At 39.0% G+C, this 21,328-nt stretch overlaps 2 protein-coding genes across 2 annotated transcripts; both read left to right on the top strand.

Moving 5' to 3' along the window:
• The first annotated feature begins 5,415 nt into the window (after positions 1-5,415).
• Positions 5,416-8,441, top strand: LOC135609378 (uncharacterized). Its single transcript, XM_065102577.1, has 3 exons — positions 5,416-5,550; positions 5,634-6,875; positions 6,971-8,441. The coding sequence occupies exons 1-3, from the start codon at positions 5,419-5,421 to the stop codon at positions 7,907-7,909; spliced, it is 2,313 nt and encodes a 770-aa protein (XP_064958649.1). The 5' UTR covers positions 5,416-5,418; the 3' UTR covers positions 7,910-8,441.
• A 5,252-nt stretch (positions 8,442-13,693) lies between these two features.
• LOC103980364 (uncharacterized) lies at positions 13,694-21,069 on the top strand. Its single transcript, XM_009396748.3, has 3 exons — positions 13,694-13,828; positions 14,029-14,256; positions 20,463-21,069. The coding sequence occupies exons 1-3, from the start codon at positions 13,721-13,723 to the stop codon at positions 20,820-20,822; spliced, it is 696 nt and encodes a 231-aa protein (XP_009395023.3). The 5' UTR covers positions 13,694-13,720; the 3' UTR covers positions 20,823-21,069.
• Positions 21,070-21,328: the final 259 nt, after the last annotated feature.

The raw sequence follows: 21,328 nt of genomic DNA on the forward strand, positions 1-21,328 counted from the left end.
TGTTCATGGCCACACAGTGGCCCTCAGTATCATTAATGCTTTATAGTCTTCTTATCTCCACAGCAAGCATTCTCAATCTGATCCCAGGTACCTGGGGGAACCTTTGGTTAAGGCATAAAATATATTTATATGAAAAACATATCAAGTATTGAGATTAATTTTTGTAAAATATGTATCAAAATCTGCACACACACACAAAAAAAAAAGAGTGTACTATCAAGATGAAACATATCAAGTGTCCATGATTTTTTGTTAAAAGAAAGCTACATCATAGGAATAACTATGTGAAAGAATTGAGTGAAAAATATTTCAGAGAAATACTTTTTATGCCCACCCACTTCATTATGCCTAAGAAGATGCATTAATCTCCCTTTGCTATTATAATTTATGAGTATGTTCATTTATTATATCAAGGAGATCCACTGCACAAGGTCTCCTGCGAATAGAGAGGTTATTTCCATGATTTAATTCTGAATCACCCATAAATTTACTATTATATTAAGGATCATCCCTAAAATATATTCCTCTATTTGTTGTACTTAAAATAAGTAGATCATATGCTATATCTTGGTTGAGTTAATCTTTTCGATGCTTCCAACTTTACCTCCTTTCCTCCGACTGACTTCTTTCTACTTTCTCTCAATGCAGAGTTCAGAACTCAATATGCTGGAGCCCAGTAACAGTTCATTTAATTTGAATACCTAGGCAGAGCACCTCAGCTTTTTCTGATAGTGAAAGAGAATACAGACTCCAAAATGTTTATTTTAATCATCATCTCTTCACCACGCATGCAGGTGACTGAGATGTAGGCTCGAAACATGCATTTGTCAATGACCACCCCACCCTGTGACCTGAACTGAGAGGGATCGCAACCTTCTCCAACAAAAAGGGGACCAACACTACATAATGCTTGTCATGTTACAGATGTACAAATAAGACTGCATAGCACAACCTTTTGATCCAGCTGGTGAATCCAGATTCCAGCATTCATGTCAGAAAGGTTTGAAGCATTGTTGTTGTAAGTTTATTATGGTATAACACCTCAAGAGATTTCTCTAAATTTCATGTTAGAGTTCTTTTCTTGTGATGCAAGTCTTTACATGCTCCTATTGCTCAGTTTTGTTGGGTAATCTAGTTGAAATCTTGAGCTAAGAGAGCTTGAAGATCTTTTTGCATGCATTTTTAATTGGGGCAATTTTCTTAGAAAATACTTATATTTTAGGTATTTCTTAAAAGTGTCCCTCTTTTTATTTTCTCTCAAAGAATCTTTCTAATTTAAAATATATATAAAATATCCTTTTAAAAAAATTTCATCAAATCTTTTTACTTTTTTTTTTATTGATTTTCAACAGTTTTCATTTGGCTCATTTATAGTATTTTTTAGTAATATTTACAGTATTTTATTGATGTATTAAAAATATTATTAAAATATATTATAAGATCATATTGTATCTCTTTGATTAATATTGTTCATAGATAATTACAATACCATATTTTTAAGCTTATAATTAGTTTGATTAAGGTTACAGGATTATTTATATCGTTTATAATATTTTTAAGTAGTTTTTACAGTATTTTTGATGTGGTGATTAAAACACTGTAACAATCCAAAACATTATAACAAGCAAAAAAAAATTAGGGATAGTTTGAATATTTTTCAAATTGAAATGTACTGTTTAGAAAAATAAAATAAAATAAGAGAACTGATCGAGAAATACTCAAAATATGAGTATTTTATTGAGTGAGAAATCACACATTCTAATTTCTACAAAATCTATTCATTTAAATAAATATGTATATGCTCATCATTCCTATTCTGAAACCACGTAACTGAGAAAGTGATGTCTGTACCATTTCCTCTCAGCAAGGACATGACGCTCAAACAAGCAACAAAGTGTCTTGACGTAGTTGTTTACTCATTACAGTGGTTGCTGATGTCCTGCTACAAGGAAAGCTAGCTCTCCTGCTATATAGAAAGTTGACACATGCTACTGTTCAACAAATGGAGGAAAAAACTCTTCAATGAGTAGGTCAGTCAGCCCGTGAAGTTTCATTGACATCAAAGGATATATTGGAGGGCAAACACTGGAACTTATTGTTCAGCAGAGCAGACACACAGATACTGAAGGAAGATCGAAGAGGACATTGGATCAGATAGGCAACATCTCCATCCTACTCAATCAATAGGTCAGACATTGAAGTTCTATTGACATGAATATAAGTTTTCTATATACATCTATGTGTGTGTGTGTGTGTTGGAAAGCCAAAGACATCTGTTGTTAATCCGAACAAAACAACAAAGTGGTGAAGGGAGAGTTAAGAGGCCAACTAAAAACATAGACGCACAGCTTCAAGTTCTCTGTCGTATTCAATGAGTAGGTCAGTCTGTGAGGTTCTTTTGACATAAACATAAGCTTTCTATATGTATGTATATAGATATCAAAAAGCATAGAAAAGACAACAAGTGTTGGAGGTAGAGTGAGGAGGCCGACTGAAGACACTGGACAAGAGATGTAAGCTTTGTGCTCTACTCACTCGAATGAGGAGGTCAGTCGGTGAAGATGTGTTGATATCAGTGGAAGCTTTCCATCTACATAAATTTGAAAGTGTTAGGAAGAGTGCAGAGGCCAAATATTCTGTCAGATTCAATGAGTAGGTTAGGCAGGTGAAGCTCTGCTGACATCGTTGAGATGACTAAAAAGAAGGCGGGTGGTGTAAAAAGTTGCTACTCCCTTTTGCAGTTGCAGCGAGAAGATATGCTATCAATCGGATGAGGATATGATGTCAGTAGAAAAGAAAATATACGAATGAAACGTGTTTGCATGAATTTTATTTTATCCAAATTTTTTAAGAATTTTCTAACGATGTTTTCTTCTACCTAAGTTCCAATCACTTATCATTTCTCTTTTTTTTTTTTAAATATAGAATGATCCATAATATAGACTTTTTTTTTTTTACAATAGATTGATCCATAATATAGACAAATTTATGTTATAATATTTTTATATATTAATATTTTTTTAACTTTATTCATACTTTAGATAGTAAGTAAAGATTTATAAAAGATTTGATAGTCTTATTTTAATTAATTTTTTATAGATATTTTAATCTTGTAAATATAGATTGTATGTAGTCATAATGTAAATATAAAATTACATATTTAAGTAGTTATTTAAAGAATTTTCTAGTTCGATAGAGTGGTGCAAAGTGTTAACCAATACTTTAGAGTTACTCAAATTAGGATATTTAAGATAGTGTCTATAATTATTTTACTTCTTGTTTCATAATAATGTTACGTGAGTACTTGTAGAGACTCTTAATCATAGTGGATCATTTTAGATCATTTGTTACATTATCAAAAAGTTAGTTGGTATAATTTATGTTTTATTTTTTCTATTAAGTGTTTATTGAAATATGTACTTATAGGATTCTGAGTTAAATATTCTTCTAATTCGATGATAAAAGATTTCGAGGATGCTGACATTTTACAGACGAATATGTAAAAATACTATATTATTTACGTAAAATCAATTAGGTCATAGCAATAAGGTGAACCAATATTTTTTTTTACTATGTTATAGTATTTCAACAAGACAAAGAAAATACAACAACTTAGTATAAAACACTGTAACATAATGTTTTTATACTATATTATAGTATTTTCTTGGTATCGTTGAAAACATTATAACATCGCATAGAAATACAATACAAATAATATTTTAATAAAATTTATATATAATATAATATTATGTTTATAATTTTTTTGGATATTGTTGAAAATATTATAACATAATATAACACTAAAAATAACTAGATCAGTTGATAGGATAAGGAAGAGAGAGAAAAAAATGACTGACTCTTGCTAAAAACTATTATTATAAAATTCAAAAAATGAGGATACCTCTTCCCCCCCAAAAAAAAAAAACAAAAAAAGAAAGACTGTTTTCTAGGAATTGTCCCTAATTATATTATACAAAGATGACTCTACACATTCATCAATTAAGGTAACATTTCATCATATCTTATTTAGTACTTATATTTGAAAAAGAAAACTAAAAACATTTCATTAATAAAGTTTAGAAAAAGAAAGAAAACATCAAATCATAACTACAGGAAGAGAGAACCCCTGAATGCCTGTAAACAGTACCCTGTTTTAAATTTTTTTTGGGGTAGGTGTAGGAAGTTTGGCTTGATGCCCTTAAACTTAGGCCTGGATGCAGTCCACGTTATGCCAAGGCCAAATCATTCATGTCATAGTATACGGATCTGCTCCCCCAAAGCCACGGGTGAGAGTACATGACGACATAATTCTTGTAGTGACGAGATTGACGTTGCACCCAAGTCTTTCCTGCAATGCGTTATATATCATTTACCACATATATAAAATATATATGGTTGATATAGCAACTATTTTGCACCAATTTCATCACGTGGACGACGATACATTATTAACACAATCCACTTCAATCAAATTCCATTGGGTTTGACTATATCACCTATCATTCAACACCAAATCCAAACAAAATACTTTCACCAAACGACTCGAAAGAAAGAGAATTCTCTGGGTATGAACGAGAAATAAATTAAAAGCAAACTCATTTTTGTACATCCTAATTTTCATATTTATTATGCCAAATTTAAGCTTAGCATCCTAATTTCCAACTAACTGACCATTGAATTTTAACTTTAATTAATATTTTTTGAAATGTCTTAGACGATTGAATTTTTATTAATTGTTGTTAATTCTGAACAATAATAATTGATTAGAATTTTCTGTATGAAGGAGGCGTAGGACTCCCCGTCCTTTTCCGGATCAAAGCCTCCGCCTCGAGCCGAAGGCAGCGCACGGCCTCCCTCCCTGCGCGTGTGACGCATGAAAGCCTGAGGGGACGAGGACGCTTTCCCCTGCTGTTACTGGACGAACCCCGTTCCTACCGGCCAGATGATCGGCAGCAACAACGCGGCCCGTTTTAGGCCCCACCTGACTGGCCGTTATATATGCGAGACGCGGTAAAGGTAGGTGAAAGAATGTAGACTACTCCTATGCAGCTGAGTTCGCCTTGTTGGATCAAGGGAGAAGTCCACGGATCACCCGTCTCATCCAAAACAGGGAACAAGGTTTCCCATGGTACTAATGGTGGGACTGAAGGTCGGAGTTGTGGGGTCTATTGTTACATGGGAGAGAACGTACCTTCCTTCTCGGTCAAGAGACGGAGCCGTGGCCTGGGAGCGATGTCGTCACTAGGACGGTCGAGTAAGCTTTAAATGCTCTGATAAAGCGGGAGGTCGGGCGACCAGCCTGTGCACAGCAAGCAATCCTCGCCTTAGAGAGAGAGAGAGAGAGAGAGAGAGAGAGAGAGCAGATTTCTTACCTTACCATAGAGCGGAGGAGCATCTCCGAAGGAGGTGGTGAAGGTGATGGCATCGGGCGCCGGACGGGGACTTGTCGACCGGAAGCATTTCGAACGGCAAATGGGATGCATGGCTGGGTTCCTCAACCTATTCGACCGCCACCAGATCCTCGCCCGGAAGCGCCTCCCTCCCGCCCCGGTACGAATCAGCCGCAGAGAGGCAATTTTTATGTCTTTTTGTGTTTCTTCTGTGGTTCTCGTAATGATGCGTTGTGCTTTCAGGCCGCCGGATCGGCGTTGCCGACGGAGAGATCACGTGCTTCTGCCGCGGCGTTTGCCAAGGAGAGGCGTCCGTCTCCGTCGCCGGAGAGGCACTCACCGGCGGAGATTCCGTCAATCCCCTACCCTCGCCCGGTATTCGAGGTCACGGACGAGGCGCGGTCGTCGTGGAAGCTCCGAGAAGCGCCCCCCCTCTCCCTCAACAGCCGCGCCATGGCCGATGCCAAAGGCAAGCTCCGCCGGCGCGAGATCCGGACGGCATCTCCAACTGCATCCCCTAGCAATCAATCCGACTCCTCCGCGGCGGCGGATGAGAGCGAGAGGCAGCGGAGGGGACCGAGCGTCGTTGCGCGTCTTATGGGACTCGAAGCTCTGCCGGACCCCGCCTCTGCTTTCGAAGGTGAATCGGATCGCTTGGTCCTCCGCCGTTCGGCCTCCGAGTCGCGAGTTCCCAGAGATCCATCGGACTACCAGTTCCTCGATGTGGGTTCATTCCCCAAAGCTCCGCCGGTGGAGACCTCTCATCTTGGCGATATTAGGCTTTCTGACGCCAAAAAATCCAAGTCGCCGGCGAGGAATCTTCTTCTCCCACCGCTCCAGAGGAAGAGATTTTTCGACGCCGAGGACTTCTTCCCGGTAACGAAGAGGTGGGTTTTACTCCCCAGCGAGCTCGAGAAGCGGAGCCTAATGCGAGGGATGGACGAGGCTGCAAGGGATTTGGAGACTCTGAAACAGATCCTGGAAGCTCTCCAGCTCAAGGGGCTCCTCCACTCCAAGCCACCCGATTACCGGATCAATGGCGGTCGTGACCACATCGACGACCACCTCACTGATATCTCGCCTATCGTCGTTATCGAACCCGCCCCCACGCCGCCCCAACGGCCGTTGAGCGAGCCACGACCGCCGTTGCTACGTAGACCCGGAAACGGTCGCCGGAACGCTGCCGCTGAGACGGCTGCTCAACCCGTTCCACGCAATCGGACGGTCGATCGAATTCCTTCGGGAAGCAAGAGCTCATCGGCGAGGCAGAGGATCTCAAATTCGATCGAGTCCGGGAAGAGTCGGTCACCATCGCAGCGGATCTCGACTGTTGATCCTCGGAAAACACCTCCGAACCGACTTGGGCCGAGTCCGCTGGCCGGACGACCACCTCCAAATCTGCGGCCAAAGCAAGAGGTCGTTTCCAAGCCGCGGATACGTTCACCGGTCCCCGAGGATGTCTCAGCCACTACGTCGCCCTTAGAGGTATCGCTTCGTCTACGTTTCTTCGCCTACCCAGCATCGATTACGTTAGAGTTTCATGCTTCTCACTTAAAAATGGATGAATGTGGTTGATGCAGAGGTCGTGGGCGGAGGACCACCGGGAGGGGCGGCAGCTGTTGGAGCGGTGCGACCGGTTGCTGCACTGCATCGCGGCGTTCACGGCGGCGGAGCAAGACGCCGAGGCGGTGGAGCAGAACCCAAGCCTTGCTGTGTCTGTGGAGCAGAATCCGAGCCTTGCTGTGTCGGTGGAGCAGAACCCGAGCCTCGCCGTAGCGGTGGAACAGAAGCCTAGCCTCGCCGTGGCCGCGGAGCAGCAGCCGAGCCCTGTTTCGATCCTCGATTCATCTCTCCTTGGCGAGGGGAACTCGCCGCGCTCTCCGGTCTCCAAGCGCTCAATCGACTTCGAAGGAGATCAGTTGGCGGAGTTGGAAGAGGAGACCACTGGGTGTAATCTGGCGGCAGAGGACGACGACGACGACTACGCTTACGTGGCGAAGGTCCTCCGAGCCTCCGACATCCACGGCGACTCGCCCGACGTGTACGCTCTCCTGGAGAAGCAACGCCGCTCTTTCTCCGGCCCGTCCGAGGCCGCGCGTCTCCACCGCCGCCTCGTGTTCGACGCCGTCGCTGAGATCCTCGAACAGAAGCGCTGCGCCACGCGTCCTCCGTGGGAGGCAATCGCGCGGCCCGGATCCCTCTCCTCCACTACTGCCGCAGTCGATGGCGGCACCTCGCTGCTGCTGCTGCCGGAGGTATGGGCGGAGCTGCAGTGGATCCGAGAGCAGGCGCCGGCGGACGACCTCAACGACGCCACGTGCTGGGCCGTGCGCAGGGACCTGGTCCGGGAAAGCCTCGACGGCTGGGCCCGGCCCGCCGCGGAGGTGGCCGACGCCGTCATCCACATCGAGCGGCAGATATTCAAGAACCTAGTCGCCGACACCATCCGTCACCTGGCTGACGCCCACTGCGCCGCCGCCGCCGCCGCCAAGCCGCGCCGCCTCAAGTTGGTCTGCTGAAGCAACGTGCTCTGGTTCTGATCTAACGCTTCGGGTATGCCCAATCGGAATCACTGCTCCATTTTAACGGTTCTGATCGGTTGGTCGGTGGATAAGGTGGGCCGAGTGAAGGCCCAATCGTGGGCATCAAATGCTTGACCTGTTCTGATATGAGACTTCACCTCCTGGGTAATTAGAGATGGGCTTGAACCGTCGACCGATTCGGGGGACCAGCAGAGGGGAATGGGGAGGAAAGGCACATGAGACTGTCAATATGTTAGGGTGCAAAGCTCACGGGGACTCGCTTGGAAGTGAGCATGTGGTGGTGGTATTACCCACAACCCAACAAAGGATGATGGTCCAATGCACCACATTTCCATCAACAACTTTGCATCCAGCAATGATTAATATACACAGTTTTATATTCGGGAACATAGATGCTGTAGAAGAAGGATATTAGTGTGTGACTCGTGAGCATATATCAGTCGGCAATTGGGGAGGGAAAAACTTCTGTTCAATGCAAATACACAGAATGTTTTGTGGGTTCACAGAATGCTGCTGCATTGCATTGCTCTGTTAAGGATGCCATATTGATATTTGGGCTGCCTTCTTCCTAAGCCAAGGAAGAAAAGATACTGATTCCTTATTTCAACTTCTTATCAGAAGGTTAAGGTTGCAGAGTACCAAGTAATGCTGATGGACGGGTAAACTTGGAGCCATGAATTGGATTTTGTGTTTCCAATGATACTTTAATGTGTAAAAAAAAAAAAAGATCCGAACACTTGCCTCGGATTGACTTCAATATCATAATTGCTCTAGTGAATTACTAATAATTGCTCTAGTGAATAACTAAATAAAATAGATGGATGGGAGATGGGAAAGAAAGGGACTAATCATAACATAAATAAAATAGCTATCTTTCAGAGGTTCACTAAAAGCTGTTGGCGGGTCTCTTTGTATGTGTTATCCGGAAAGAGGAGGACTTAATGATTATTCGTTCGCCTGAACCAACGAGAAGTGAAAATTGTTGTAGATAGGGATCCCATAAAAACATCTTTCGAGGAATGGGCCAGACCCGGCCATTTCTCAAGAACAATAGCTAAGGGCCCTGATACTACCACTTTGGATCTGGAACCTACAAGCTGATGCTCACGATTTCGATAGTCATACCAGTGATTCGGAGGAGATCTCTCGAAAAGTATTTAGTGCTCATTTTTCTAATTATGAAGCATGGCTAAGTGATCCTATTCACATTGCACCCAGTGCCCAGGTAGTTTGGCCAATAGTAGGTCAAGAAATATTGAATGGTGATGTGGGTGGAGGTTTCCGAGGAATACAAATAACCTCCGGGTTTTTTCAGATTTGGCGAGCATATGGAATAACTAGTGAATTACAACTCTATTGTACCGCCATTGGTGCATTGATCTTTGCATCGTTAATACTTTTTGCTGGTTGGTTCCATTATCACAAAGCCGCCCCCAAATTGGCTTAGTTCTAAGATGGTTGATCCTAAAGAGATACCACTTCCTCATGAATTTATCTTGAATCGGGACCTTTTGGCTTAACTTTATCCAAGTTTTGTGGAGGGAGCAACCCCCTTTTTCACCTTGAATTGGTCAAAATACGTGGAATTTCTTACTTTTCGCAGAGGATTGGACCCAATAACAGGTGGTCTATGGCTGATCGATATTGCACACCATCATTTAGCTATTGCAATTCTTTTCTTGATCGCTGGTCATATATATAGAACCAACTAGGGCATTGGTCATAGCATTAAAGATATTTTAGAGACTCATAAAGGTTCATTTACAGGCCAAGGCCCTAAAGGACTCTATGAAATCCTAACAATGTCGTGGCATGCTCAATTATCTCTTAACCTGGCTATGTTAGGCTCTTTAACCATTATTATAGCTCACCATATGTATTCCATGCCTCCCTATCCATACCTAACTATTGACTATGGTACACAACTTTCTTTGTTCACACATCACATGTGGATCGGTGGGTTTCTCATAGTTGGTGCTACTGCACATGCAGCAATTTTTATGGTAAGAGATTACGATCCAACTACTCGATACAACGATCTATTAGATCGTGTCTTTAGACACCGCGATGCAATCATATCACATCATAACTAGGCATGTATATTTCTAGGTTTTCATAGTTTTGGCTTGTATATTCATAATGATACCATGACCGTTTTAGGGCATCCACAAGATATGTTTTCAGATATCGCTATACAATTACAACCCATCTTCACTCAATGGGTACAAAACACCCATGCTTTAGCACCCGGCATAATAGCTCCTGGTGCAACAGTAAGTACCAGCTTAACTTGGGGAGGTGGTAAGTTGGTAGCAGTAGGCAGCAAAGTAGCTTTGTTATATATTCCATTAGGAACCGTAGACTTCTTAGTCCATCATATTCATGCATTTATGATCCATGTGACTATATTGATACTACTGAAAGGTGTTCTATTTGCTCGCAGTTCCTGTTTGATACCTGATAAAGCAAATCTTGGTTTTCATTTTCCTTGTGATGGACCTGGAAGAGGGGGGACATGTCAAGTATCTGCCTGGGATCATGACTTCTTAGGTCTATTCTGGATGTACAATGTGATTTCCATAGTTATTTTCCATTTCAGTTGGAAAATGGTGTTTGGGGTACTATAAGTGATCAAGGGGTAGTAACTCATATTACAGGAGGAAACTTTGCATAGAGTTCCATTACTATTAATGGGTGGCTTCGAGATTTCTTATGGGCACAGGCATCTCAGGTAGTCTTATGGTTCTTCATTATCTACATATGGTCTCTTTTTCTTATGTGCTCATTTTGTCTGGGCTTTCAATTTAATGTTTTTATTCAGTGGCCGTGGTTATTGGCAAGAACTCAATAAATCCATCGTTTGGGCTCATAACAAATTAAAAGTTGCTCCTGCTACTCAGCCTAGAGCCTTGAGCATTGTACAATGACGTGCTGTAGGAGTAACCCATTACCTTCTGGGTGGAATTACCACAACATGGGCATTCTTCTTAGCAAGAATTATTGTAGTAGGATAATGGCTAGGAGGATTTGAAAGGCATTATGACATTAAGATTTCCGAGGTTTAGCCAAGGCTTAGCACAGGACCCCACTACTCGTCATATTTGGTTTAGTATTGCTACCATACATGACTTCGAGAGTCATGATGATATTACCGAGGAACATCTTTATCAGAACATTTTTGCTTCTCACTTTAAGCAATTAGCAATAATCTTTCTATGGACGCCCAAAAATCTCTTTCATGTAGCTTGGTAAGGAAATTTTGAGTCATGGATACAAGACCCTTTACATGTAAGACCTATTGCTCATGCAATTTGGGATCCTCATTTTGGTCAACCAGTTGTAAAAGCCTTTACTCGAGGAGGTGCTACCGGTCCAGTGAATATCGCTTATTCCGATGTTTATCAGTGGTAGTATATAATCGGATTACGCACTAATGAAGATCTTTATACTGGAGCTCTTTTTCTATTATTTCTTTCTGCTATATCCTTAATAGTGGGTTGGTTACACTTACAACCAAAATGGAAACCAAGTGTTTCGTGGTTCAAAAATGTTGAATCTCATCTAAATCATCATTTATCATGACTTTTCGGAGTGAGTTCTTTGGCTTGGGCAAGACATTTAATTCATGTCGCTATTCTAGAATCCGGGGGACATTACGTCAGATGGAATATTTTTTTAGATGTATTACCCTATCCTCAAGGGTTGGGACCACTTTTTACAGGTCAGTGGAATCTTTATGCCCAAAACCCTGGTTCGAGTAGCCATTTATTTGGTACTTCCCAAGGAATAGGAACTGCCATTCTAACCCTTATATATATATATATATATATATATATATATATATATATATATAATGTTTGTAAAAGGAGTATCTATATTTGATATAATATCATATTTTTGTTATCAAAATATCTGTAATCAAATTTATAAAATTGTTAGTCAGGAATTTTATGATACATGTCTAATTATATGTTATAAAATCATATGTTATAATTGATACGAATCACTAATTTAGTTTGAAATGTTTATTTATGTTCAGATTTGATCGTATTAGCACATATGGCTTTCGATGTTGATGTAATAATAATAAGAAAAAAATTAGTTTGAAACATATTTCTAAAAATAATAACTTGATAGTGGAAAATAAATATACCTAAGTATATGTTCTTGATGAGAGATCCATTAATCTAAGACACTTAGGTAGTTGGATGAAGATCTAGTATCTAATATGATATGATCTATGATTAAGTTGATAGAGAGCCTCTATAAATAGGAGGGAACCAATGGGTTATGGTTTGGGCTATTTTGGTTGCCACCTCATATTCTCTTATTCTTTTTTCCTCTTTAACCAACAAATATGGAGACTTGAACAGTGATTCAAGGAGCGTCTTCGTAGCCCCTACCGTATTGAGGTAACATAACCATTTCACACGTGGTTTTCAATTTCGTGGGTTTTTGCGCACCAATTTTCGTATGACAACAAATACCTTTTGGGAAATATGAGATTTTTATTTTATGTTCTTCTGTTGCGCATATGATGTCGTCCTTATATATCCCTACACGAGGTGCCATATGTCATCACTTACGTGATTTGCTTGTAGAGCACATGTAACTAGCATCCACTTCCGTTCTAACTAAGACTTGATTTAGATAGCTAAGTTCCTTTAGACTCATCGTCGCTTTCTTATCTCTTTCATATGCTTCAACACCTCTATGTTCTTCGAGTAATTCTTCTTATTAATGAAAAGACATATTGTAACTCTCATCCATAGCCTTTATCATCATATTGTAGAGCTCGCGTCATTGTTATTCTCTTTTATGTCCTTGGTAGTAACGTTCGTTTACTTACCTTATCCTTTGACTTATTATGCTCCATTAAGTGAATATGAGCTTTAGAGCAATCTAACTCACCAACCGCTCCGATCATACCTCTATATGATCAAGTCTCTCTCATGAGATTTACTAGTACTTACACTCAAAATTTGTCCTCAATGTTACATATCTCTATTTGTTGAAGATCAAATCTTTAATATGATATAAAATTTGATATATGTATGGAAGACTCACCTCTATGGTACCATAACATTCATTCTTTGAATTCATAGTCATTCTTATCGTCGTGTTGTTCAAACTTTTATTAATTATTTCTTAATGTTTTGGCTTATTAGCTATTTGATGATGTTTGAAGAGGTGATGGGTATTGTAAGTGTGCAATGGTAGTGGCGTTGGTAGACAATTGTGTTGTTCAGAGTAATATTAGTGCGTTGTCGAGAGATCTTAGTGCTTGACTGACATCAGAGAAAATTGCTTTAATGTGATAATAATGAATAGCAGAAATCTCTGGCTGAGAATAAGTAAAAAGAAAAAAAAAACATCAAGTGTTAAAACTTAATATTAAATATGTATGAAATCTTTAAACAAAATACAAAAAGAAGAGCACTAGTGGAAGAACAGTGCTTCTGTAAAGCAACATAATAATTGCACAAGTTGCATTATGTATCTCTAATTATGCAAAGTGACCAACACATCATCATCCTCTTGCATCGATCAATTGTGATCGATAAGATCAAAGTTGATGTCATGCCATGTACTTTTATTTGAAATTTAGATTCACATACTAAACTTGATACCCGAAAAAAGACCCGAAGGCTATTAGCCTCATGATTCATCAGGCCCACCGTCTCGTGCTACGCTGGCTTCGAGACCGACTTCCTCCCATTCGCTTTCGTCTTCGTTGGACTCTCTCTCTCTCTCTCTCTCTCTCTCTCTCTCTATATATATATATATATGATATCCTTCGACAAATTAGGGAAGGACGGAAGGAAGCTACTGGATCTCATCTCTACCATCGGAAGTCTCGGAAATCCTGCGGATCCTATATCTCGTCATCGCCAGGTTAAGATTCTTTCATCTCCGTTCATGATTCGGAGTTCTTCGATCGGTCTCCTGGATGTACTAGTAGTCGCTGCGTCCGATTTTCTTTAATTGATCTGTTGGTTTATCCCCGCTGCTTGAATTAGGGTTTCAAAGATGGGTTTTTTATGACCGGATTTGATCTGGTTGCGGACCAAGGTCTAATTTTCCTTGTTTGCTAGATTGGAGTGCGGAGCCATTGGATCGGGAGGGGGAAGATGGGGGCGCTGTTGTCGAGGTTCTGGTTCATGTTGTTCCCCGCGAAGGAGTACAAGATCGTGGTTGTCGGATTGGATAACGCCGGGAAGACAACGACGCTGTACAAATTGCACCTGGGGGAGGTCGTGAACACGAGCCCTACCATCGGTAGCAATGTGGAGGAGGTCGTCTACAAGAACATACGGTTTGAGGTGAGCGACAAGTTTCTCCTTTTCTGTTCATTCTTTCGAAGTTTTTCTTGGTTATAATTTCTGGTGCTTGATTGCTGTTGTGTTGTAATGTAACTGTTCTGAACTTTTGAATGTAGCACTCATGTTTCTGTTCTTGTAGAGATATTGTAATGACAATATATATCTTATCTTTTGCGAGGGCAATGGATTTATCCCTATCCCTTTAAATCCCTGTATTTGTTACACATTATATGTTATCCATTTATAGCCTGTTTGTCCTTTTATTTACATCAACAGTTCATTGTCATCTTATCTATTAGTCAGTATATTATAAATGATAAAATTCTGTGTAAGGACCACAGAAGCATGAGGCACATTGGTGAATCGTCAGAGATGAAGTCTTGTTTTCTGTAGCTCTTAAGTGAGACTTTGATGGCTGATATTTGTGCCAATTACTTCAAAAATCTAGAATTTGAGTGGTTGAAACACTCGTGGACAATTCTATGTGAAAACAAGCTTTGCAAAGGGATTAAGTAAGTTAGGGTGAAGATGCACTTGTGCTTTTTAAGACTGGTATAATGACGTGGCCAGCTTATCATGAAATATGACAGAACAAGAATACTGTGGGAGTGAGGTGAATAGAAGGGAATGTTTTGGCATAATATATGGATGTTGATGAGCCAATATCTTCTTGCATGTCTGATATAAAATTAAAGATGTTCTTATCCAAGAAATTTTTTATTGGAGCTAGATCAGTTTGTTGACTTTGAATCAAGGTTGTCAAACTCATGGTCTGGGCTATAAGATTGCATGATCATACAGTTCAGATCAGTCTTGACGAGTTGGTCCCTGAAATAGGGATGGTGAGCTTGGGCTATATCACTAAGTTGACTCGCCAATCGACTCGAGTTAATTGAATTGACCCATGGGCTTCATATAAAAGAAAATGAAACAGAAAATTTGATTGATAGAAGGCGAGGTGACACACAGCAAGGAATATTATTATTCATAAACCTAAAAAAGAAAATGAAGACATGAAACAATAAAATTATTATTTATTCAAATAAGGGCTATTGTTATTATTATTGAATTATGCATTCACCCTAATAAAAATATAATTATTAATTTTAGGATATATGAGAGGTACTAAATCCTAACAAAAAATATTTTTACGAAAAATTATTAGTATATATGTATCTAAAAATTATTTTTTTAATAAATTGTATGATATGACAATATTATGATCTGATCCTATGATCCGAGTTTGTGAGTCCCCTTTATGATCCTAGGTAGGAAAAAAAGTTTGACAATCTTGCTTTGAATTATTTGATCTGTTTCATTTTGGTTGATGAATAGACTTATGTGGTCAGTTTCACTTTGGTACCTAAACTTCAAGTTGTGTCATTGATATGTATAACCCATCTAATTCTTTTTTGCAAACCTATGCAGCAGATGTTAAGAATATTTAATGATATGCAAACATGTTATACACAGTCAATTTAGGTTGAATGGTCACATAACGAAGATATCAACATGTGAAGCCTGCCAAATATAGAATCATATTGATTTCGTATATGACAGACTTCACATGTGAGGCATTTTGGTCACCTGAACTTTCAACCTTTTAGATGTCTGGCTTTACAATTGTTAAAAACTCTTTTGCTGGATAAAACAACACAAAGGCTACTCTACTTGTCAAAGTACCATGCATTGAACTCCCATCATGATGCATTGACTTGTATGCATTTATCTGTAGGTGTGCTAGAATATTATCATTGGTTGCTTTTAGATGCTTTATTTTTTAGATTTCATTTGCTATCCAAATGGTTATACAGACATTTTTTTTATAACAATGGAATATTTTTTAGATAAGTGAACTATGATGACATGGAAAAGCATTATAACACGGCCATTCTTTTTTGGTTTTATTTTGTCGGTTTGTTTATGCATCCTGTACACTTCTATGCAATTGCATGTATGCATCATGTGGACATCTTATGCTGGTTAAATTGGGTCCTAGTTGGTTGCTATCAGGTTTGAATTCTCTACTTTTTAAGAACTGGTACTGGTTATCGTAAATGCATGGTACGAGCCTCTTGATTAGCATTTTTTTGGGAAATGAAGATAGTGGTTATATCATCTTCTCTCTCTTTCCGACTTTGCCTCCTTTTACTCTCTTATGTTTTTCCTTTGTTCATTCCTTTCCTCTTCTTACTTTCCATTACAAATTCTCAGCTTATATTTTTCTAGTTCTTGTTCTTTTTTCTTCAGTATTGTTAGCATTTTCTCCCTACCACTGTCGTTGTTTCCAATTCTTTGTATCCCATGCCTATGCATTATTTCCTTTCCTTTTACTGTTATTTTCTTTGTTAATAATTATGATGGTGCTTTTCCCTTTAAATAAGGCATAGACATGTAGGCAAGTAAGTGTTCTTGTCATGATTTAGGGTCAAAAATCTATGGCATTGCACCCAACAAGGAGCACCCAAAAGTGCTCTTTTTAGTTTGGTAGTGACTCATGTATCTTATATCTCACATGGGATCCATTTGGGAGCCGCAATTTCTCCAACTCAATTTTAACAACTCATCAAGGGTCACACACAACATAAAATCATTTTCAAGTAGCTGGGTTGTGGGATTCATGATATCATTGTGTGGGTTCACCTCATGAGACTCTTTCATACTTGAGGCACTAATCCATACATCCACATGGTTGTAAGTCAGCTTTGGTACCCTATTTTGTAACCCCAATTGAGTATACAAATGTGCCTTTTGATTTCTGTATGTGGGTAATATTATTTTTGTGAGATAATTTTGATTTATTTTCTCTTGAATAATCTTGACTACTTTAGGGCATCTTTTATGAGTTTCATAAGTTGCCCTTTGACAACACCTATTACAATCCTATATTATCCACCAAGATTATTCAAGATGAAAAAAGAAAACCAAACAAAAGGAAGAAGATAATCATAGATTTGATTGGAGATTATAAAGAAAAAAGAAGTATCTTTCGAGTTTGATTGGAGATTTGAAGTATATTACATACAGTGTGAAGCATTGGCCATCAAAGAAGGGCCGCTGTTTGCTTCAAACCGAGGATTCACTCACATACAAATTGAAACTGATTCCTCAATAATATGTGGCATTTTTACCAAAGACGCTACTCCACCTTGGCGTTTGCGGATCATTATTCAAGATATCAAAGCACTTCTTCAGCAAATTATTTTTTACACCTTTTTACCCTGTTATCAAGAATGTAACCAAGTAGCTAATTGGGCTGCCAAAAAGTGCTAGAGTCAATCATTTGTCACTGGTTTGGGATAAGAAGACAATTATCCCCCTGAGTTGTCATTGTATCTGTTAAAAGACCTTAACAGGTCTCATTGTAGAACTTTAAATCAGTAATCTAGTTTCCTTTTTGTAAACAAAAAAAAGATTTGAAGGGTTAGTTCAAGATTATATCACACAAAAAAGTTACAGCAGTATTGAAGATCCTACCAAAAAATGTTTATCAATCAAAATTTTCATCAAGGAATATCTTTTATAATATATTGAAAGCAATTTTTTTTTTAGAAGGAAAGATAATATGTCCTGATGTGAGAATGCCATTTTTAGTGTATCCAGTCTCTGCTAGCTGAGTGACCCTCAAGAGAAACAGTAATTAATTTTCACCCTAAATAGAAACAGTAATTAATCACTAGAATCTGAAAAAATATTAAGAAGCCCTGCATATGTTTCTCAAAGCACAAAAATATAATTCTCTTATTATGAAGATCTCTGCAAACAGATGCACAGTGCAATAGTGTAGATGGTACCTCAATATCATATTGGTTCCCACAAAATAACTTCTAGTATGAGTAACAAATCATCTCTATGCATAGCCATATGCACAGTAAAGTAGTTACCATACATCTCACCAGTCACAGACATCTGATAGTGTGCACATTTTGTCCACAAATATAACCTTAACCAACAAGTCATATTACGAAACCTGCATGGATGATTTTACAATAACAGGTCATTTACAACATAATAAATGAAATGTTAAACAATTCTTTAGTGACATAAGTTATTTTAGTAGAAACTGAAAGTCCCAAATGAATACTCACCTCAATGTAATCTGTGTCCACTCTTTCCAAACCCCTGCAGGATGTTTTAAAACAATAAAAATCCAAATAATGGCTTTGTCCATTCATCTCTTTTTAATCCCTAGCTTTTTAAAAGGATAAAACCTTTCTTTTAAAGCCATAACTATCTGACATAAAAGAAAAATATAGCTAGCTCTTTATCCAGATGAGAGAAGGATCCATTTTAAATAGTAAGAAAAAATATTAGGCTAATTAATTATCCTGGTCAAGAAAAATTTGCACATTAATGCTTTGAGCTTGTAAGTTTCAAAAGAAATGAAACTTAAGATTGACTTTTCAATCCAAAACCACAATTAGCAGCACCAGCATCATCAAATTCCAAAATTAGTTTGGCATACAATACAAGCTTATGATGTGGATAGTTGATGTAGGATGAGCTTTCCATGAATAGATAAATCTTCTTTTGTGAGAGTTGAAGAAGGAAAAGAGAGAGAAAAAAGAAAAATAATAGAAGAAGATAATAAAAAATAACTATCAGACTTGCTTTGGCTCAAGGACGAGACTTCGAGGATGAGACTCCCAGGATGATGTTCTTGCACTTCCATATATGGGGCCTGGGTTAATGGTGGATCAAGGATTAATAATTAGAACAAAAGCTCCAGCTTTTGATTATGGTATTAGCACATCTTTAACTTATATTCATCCAACGGATAGTCAATTCATCTTTAACTTATTTTCTCCTGTGGTACTTTCTAAGTAGTTTTACTTTTTATTTGGTAGATAAGTTTTACTTTTTATCAGGTAACTAAGTTGTCTTTGTAGGGATGAAAACGGTTGGATATTTTTTGACCGGATCTGTAATCGTAATTAGTCAAAGCTTGATCTGGGTCGATACGTGGGTATCCAAGTTCGATATGCATACAAATCTGATTTGGTGTTTATTCTTTTAGTTGGATTTTGATATGAATTTATGTTAGGTATACAGGTCTGATATGGATATCATCCATATCTGAATACATATTATATCCAAGCATTTGATTAATCATATCCCTTTTCTTGAATTGAGACGTGACCAAATCCTTCAACCCCTTCCTCTGCCTAGTTCCCTTCCCCTCCACTCCACAGCTTCTGGCCAATTATTGATCATCCTTCACCAGACGAGAACAGATCATCATCCTCTGGCCACCTTCAATGATCTTTCAGTGCCCAATGCTTATCGTCCTCCATGGATCACTGCTTGAGATCTTCTCCAGGGATTTATTAGAAGCTCACAGCCAAGCTTCTTCGACGAAAACACATCTTCCATTGTGGACCATCTCCAGGGTCCCACTTCCAATATCTGCAGTTCACATTATGATGCTGCCAAAGTGGTGGTTGTTGCTATAATTGTTCTCCCGCTCTGATGAGTTATCATTTACTTGTTGATCTCCAGCACTGCTGTTAATGTTGAAGTCGCCAACACTACTGCATTCCTTAGTGGCTTCTGTGATGTACCCATATCTCTCTTTCCTCATGTTTGATTTTTTTTTTTTTTGTCGTTTTGTTTTCTTTGTCAGTTCTATCAGTCTTTGCAAGTTGATGATTACTGCTAATCTAGAATTATGTAGAGCTACTTTTTGCAAGTCTTGTTTGAAAGACTAGAAAAGTTTGGGATACTGTTCATATTTCTAAATCTGGTTAACATGAGCTTCTATACATCATTTGTCCATTTCATGTATGCGACATTTTGAGTTGGTTAGCATGAGACTGTTGCAAGTATATTACGATTTTATGATTTGTGTTGGCGTGTCTACTAGCCATTAATAGCAGGATCCCAATTGAAGATGAGTCTTCTATAGTTTTTCTTAATGACATGCACAGTGCAGTTTGCATCTTTAAATTACATTAAGAGAACATGTATCCCCATCATTATGTATACCTAAAATATGCTCATGCTTAAACAACATTGATCAGTACATTATGTGAATCTCAATCAAATCAAAGTCTTTTTAGCATAAGCTTTTACATGCGTATTAAGCTTCTTTGGGCAAGTTCACTTCTATTCCTTGGTATTTGACTTTGTTCACAGATCCTTGAGTTCTAAGTCTAGATGTGAAAAATTACATATTACGTTTAATAATATTATCCTCAATTAAGCAGGTCTGGGATCTAGGGGGACAAGAAAGGCTGAGAACCTCATGGGCAACTTATTATCGGGGAGCTCATGCTGTTATTGCTGTGATAGACAGTACTGACCGAGCTCGGATCAATATCATTAAGGATGAACTCTTCAGGTTGCTTCAACATGCGGACCTCGAGCACACAGTGGTGCTTGTGTTTGCCAACAAACAGGATCTCAAGGATGCCATGTCACCTGCCGAGATAACTGAAGCCCTCTCCCTCCATAGCATCAAGAACCATGACTGGCACATCCAGGCCTGTTGCGCCCTCACAGGCGAGGGATTGTATGATGGCTTGGGATGGATAGCTGAGCGAGTTGCCGGCAAGCCAACAACCTGAAGCAAACCCTTGTCAGGCATCATCTTTGTACTGATATCGGAGCAGTCTCTGTTTTAAGGTTTTGGAATACTGTTTTCTGCTGTATACTATATCAACTTATGTCCATTCTGCTGGCAAACACAACATACTGTTAATATTTGGAGAAGTTTGGAGAAGAATTTGTATTCTTTCCAAATTCTCCCATATGTTGCAAACCGAAGTTACAACTTTTTAAGATTGAATCGGTGGGATGGTCGCCGATGTCTAACGAGAGTTGCCAATGATTTAAAACCCTGCAAACATGGAGGTGGTTAAGTGTCAGGGTTATATTCATTATGGTGAGATCATAATATTATTTGTACTACAAGAAAGTGTTGCATTTAAATGCACCTTATGGAACACGAACTGTGATTTATGTGGGAATTATGTTTAGGGATGACAGTGGGTCAGGTGTTCCCGGACATCTATATTATCCTGACCTGTTTGAGTTAGATTAGAATATTTTTATTTTTTAATTGAATTTGGGA

The sequence above is a fragment of the Musa acuminata genome, chromosome BXJ2-4 (assembly GCF_036884655.1).
Source record: "Musa acuminata AAA Group cultivar baxijiao chromosome BXJ2-4, Cavendish_Baxijiao_AAA, whole genome shotgun sequence".
In the NCBI taxonomy this organism is placed as follows: domain Eukaryota; kingdom Viridiplantae; phylum Streptophyta; class Magnoliopsida; order Zingiberales; family Musaceae; genus Musa; species Musa acuminata.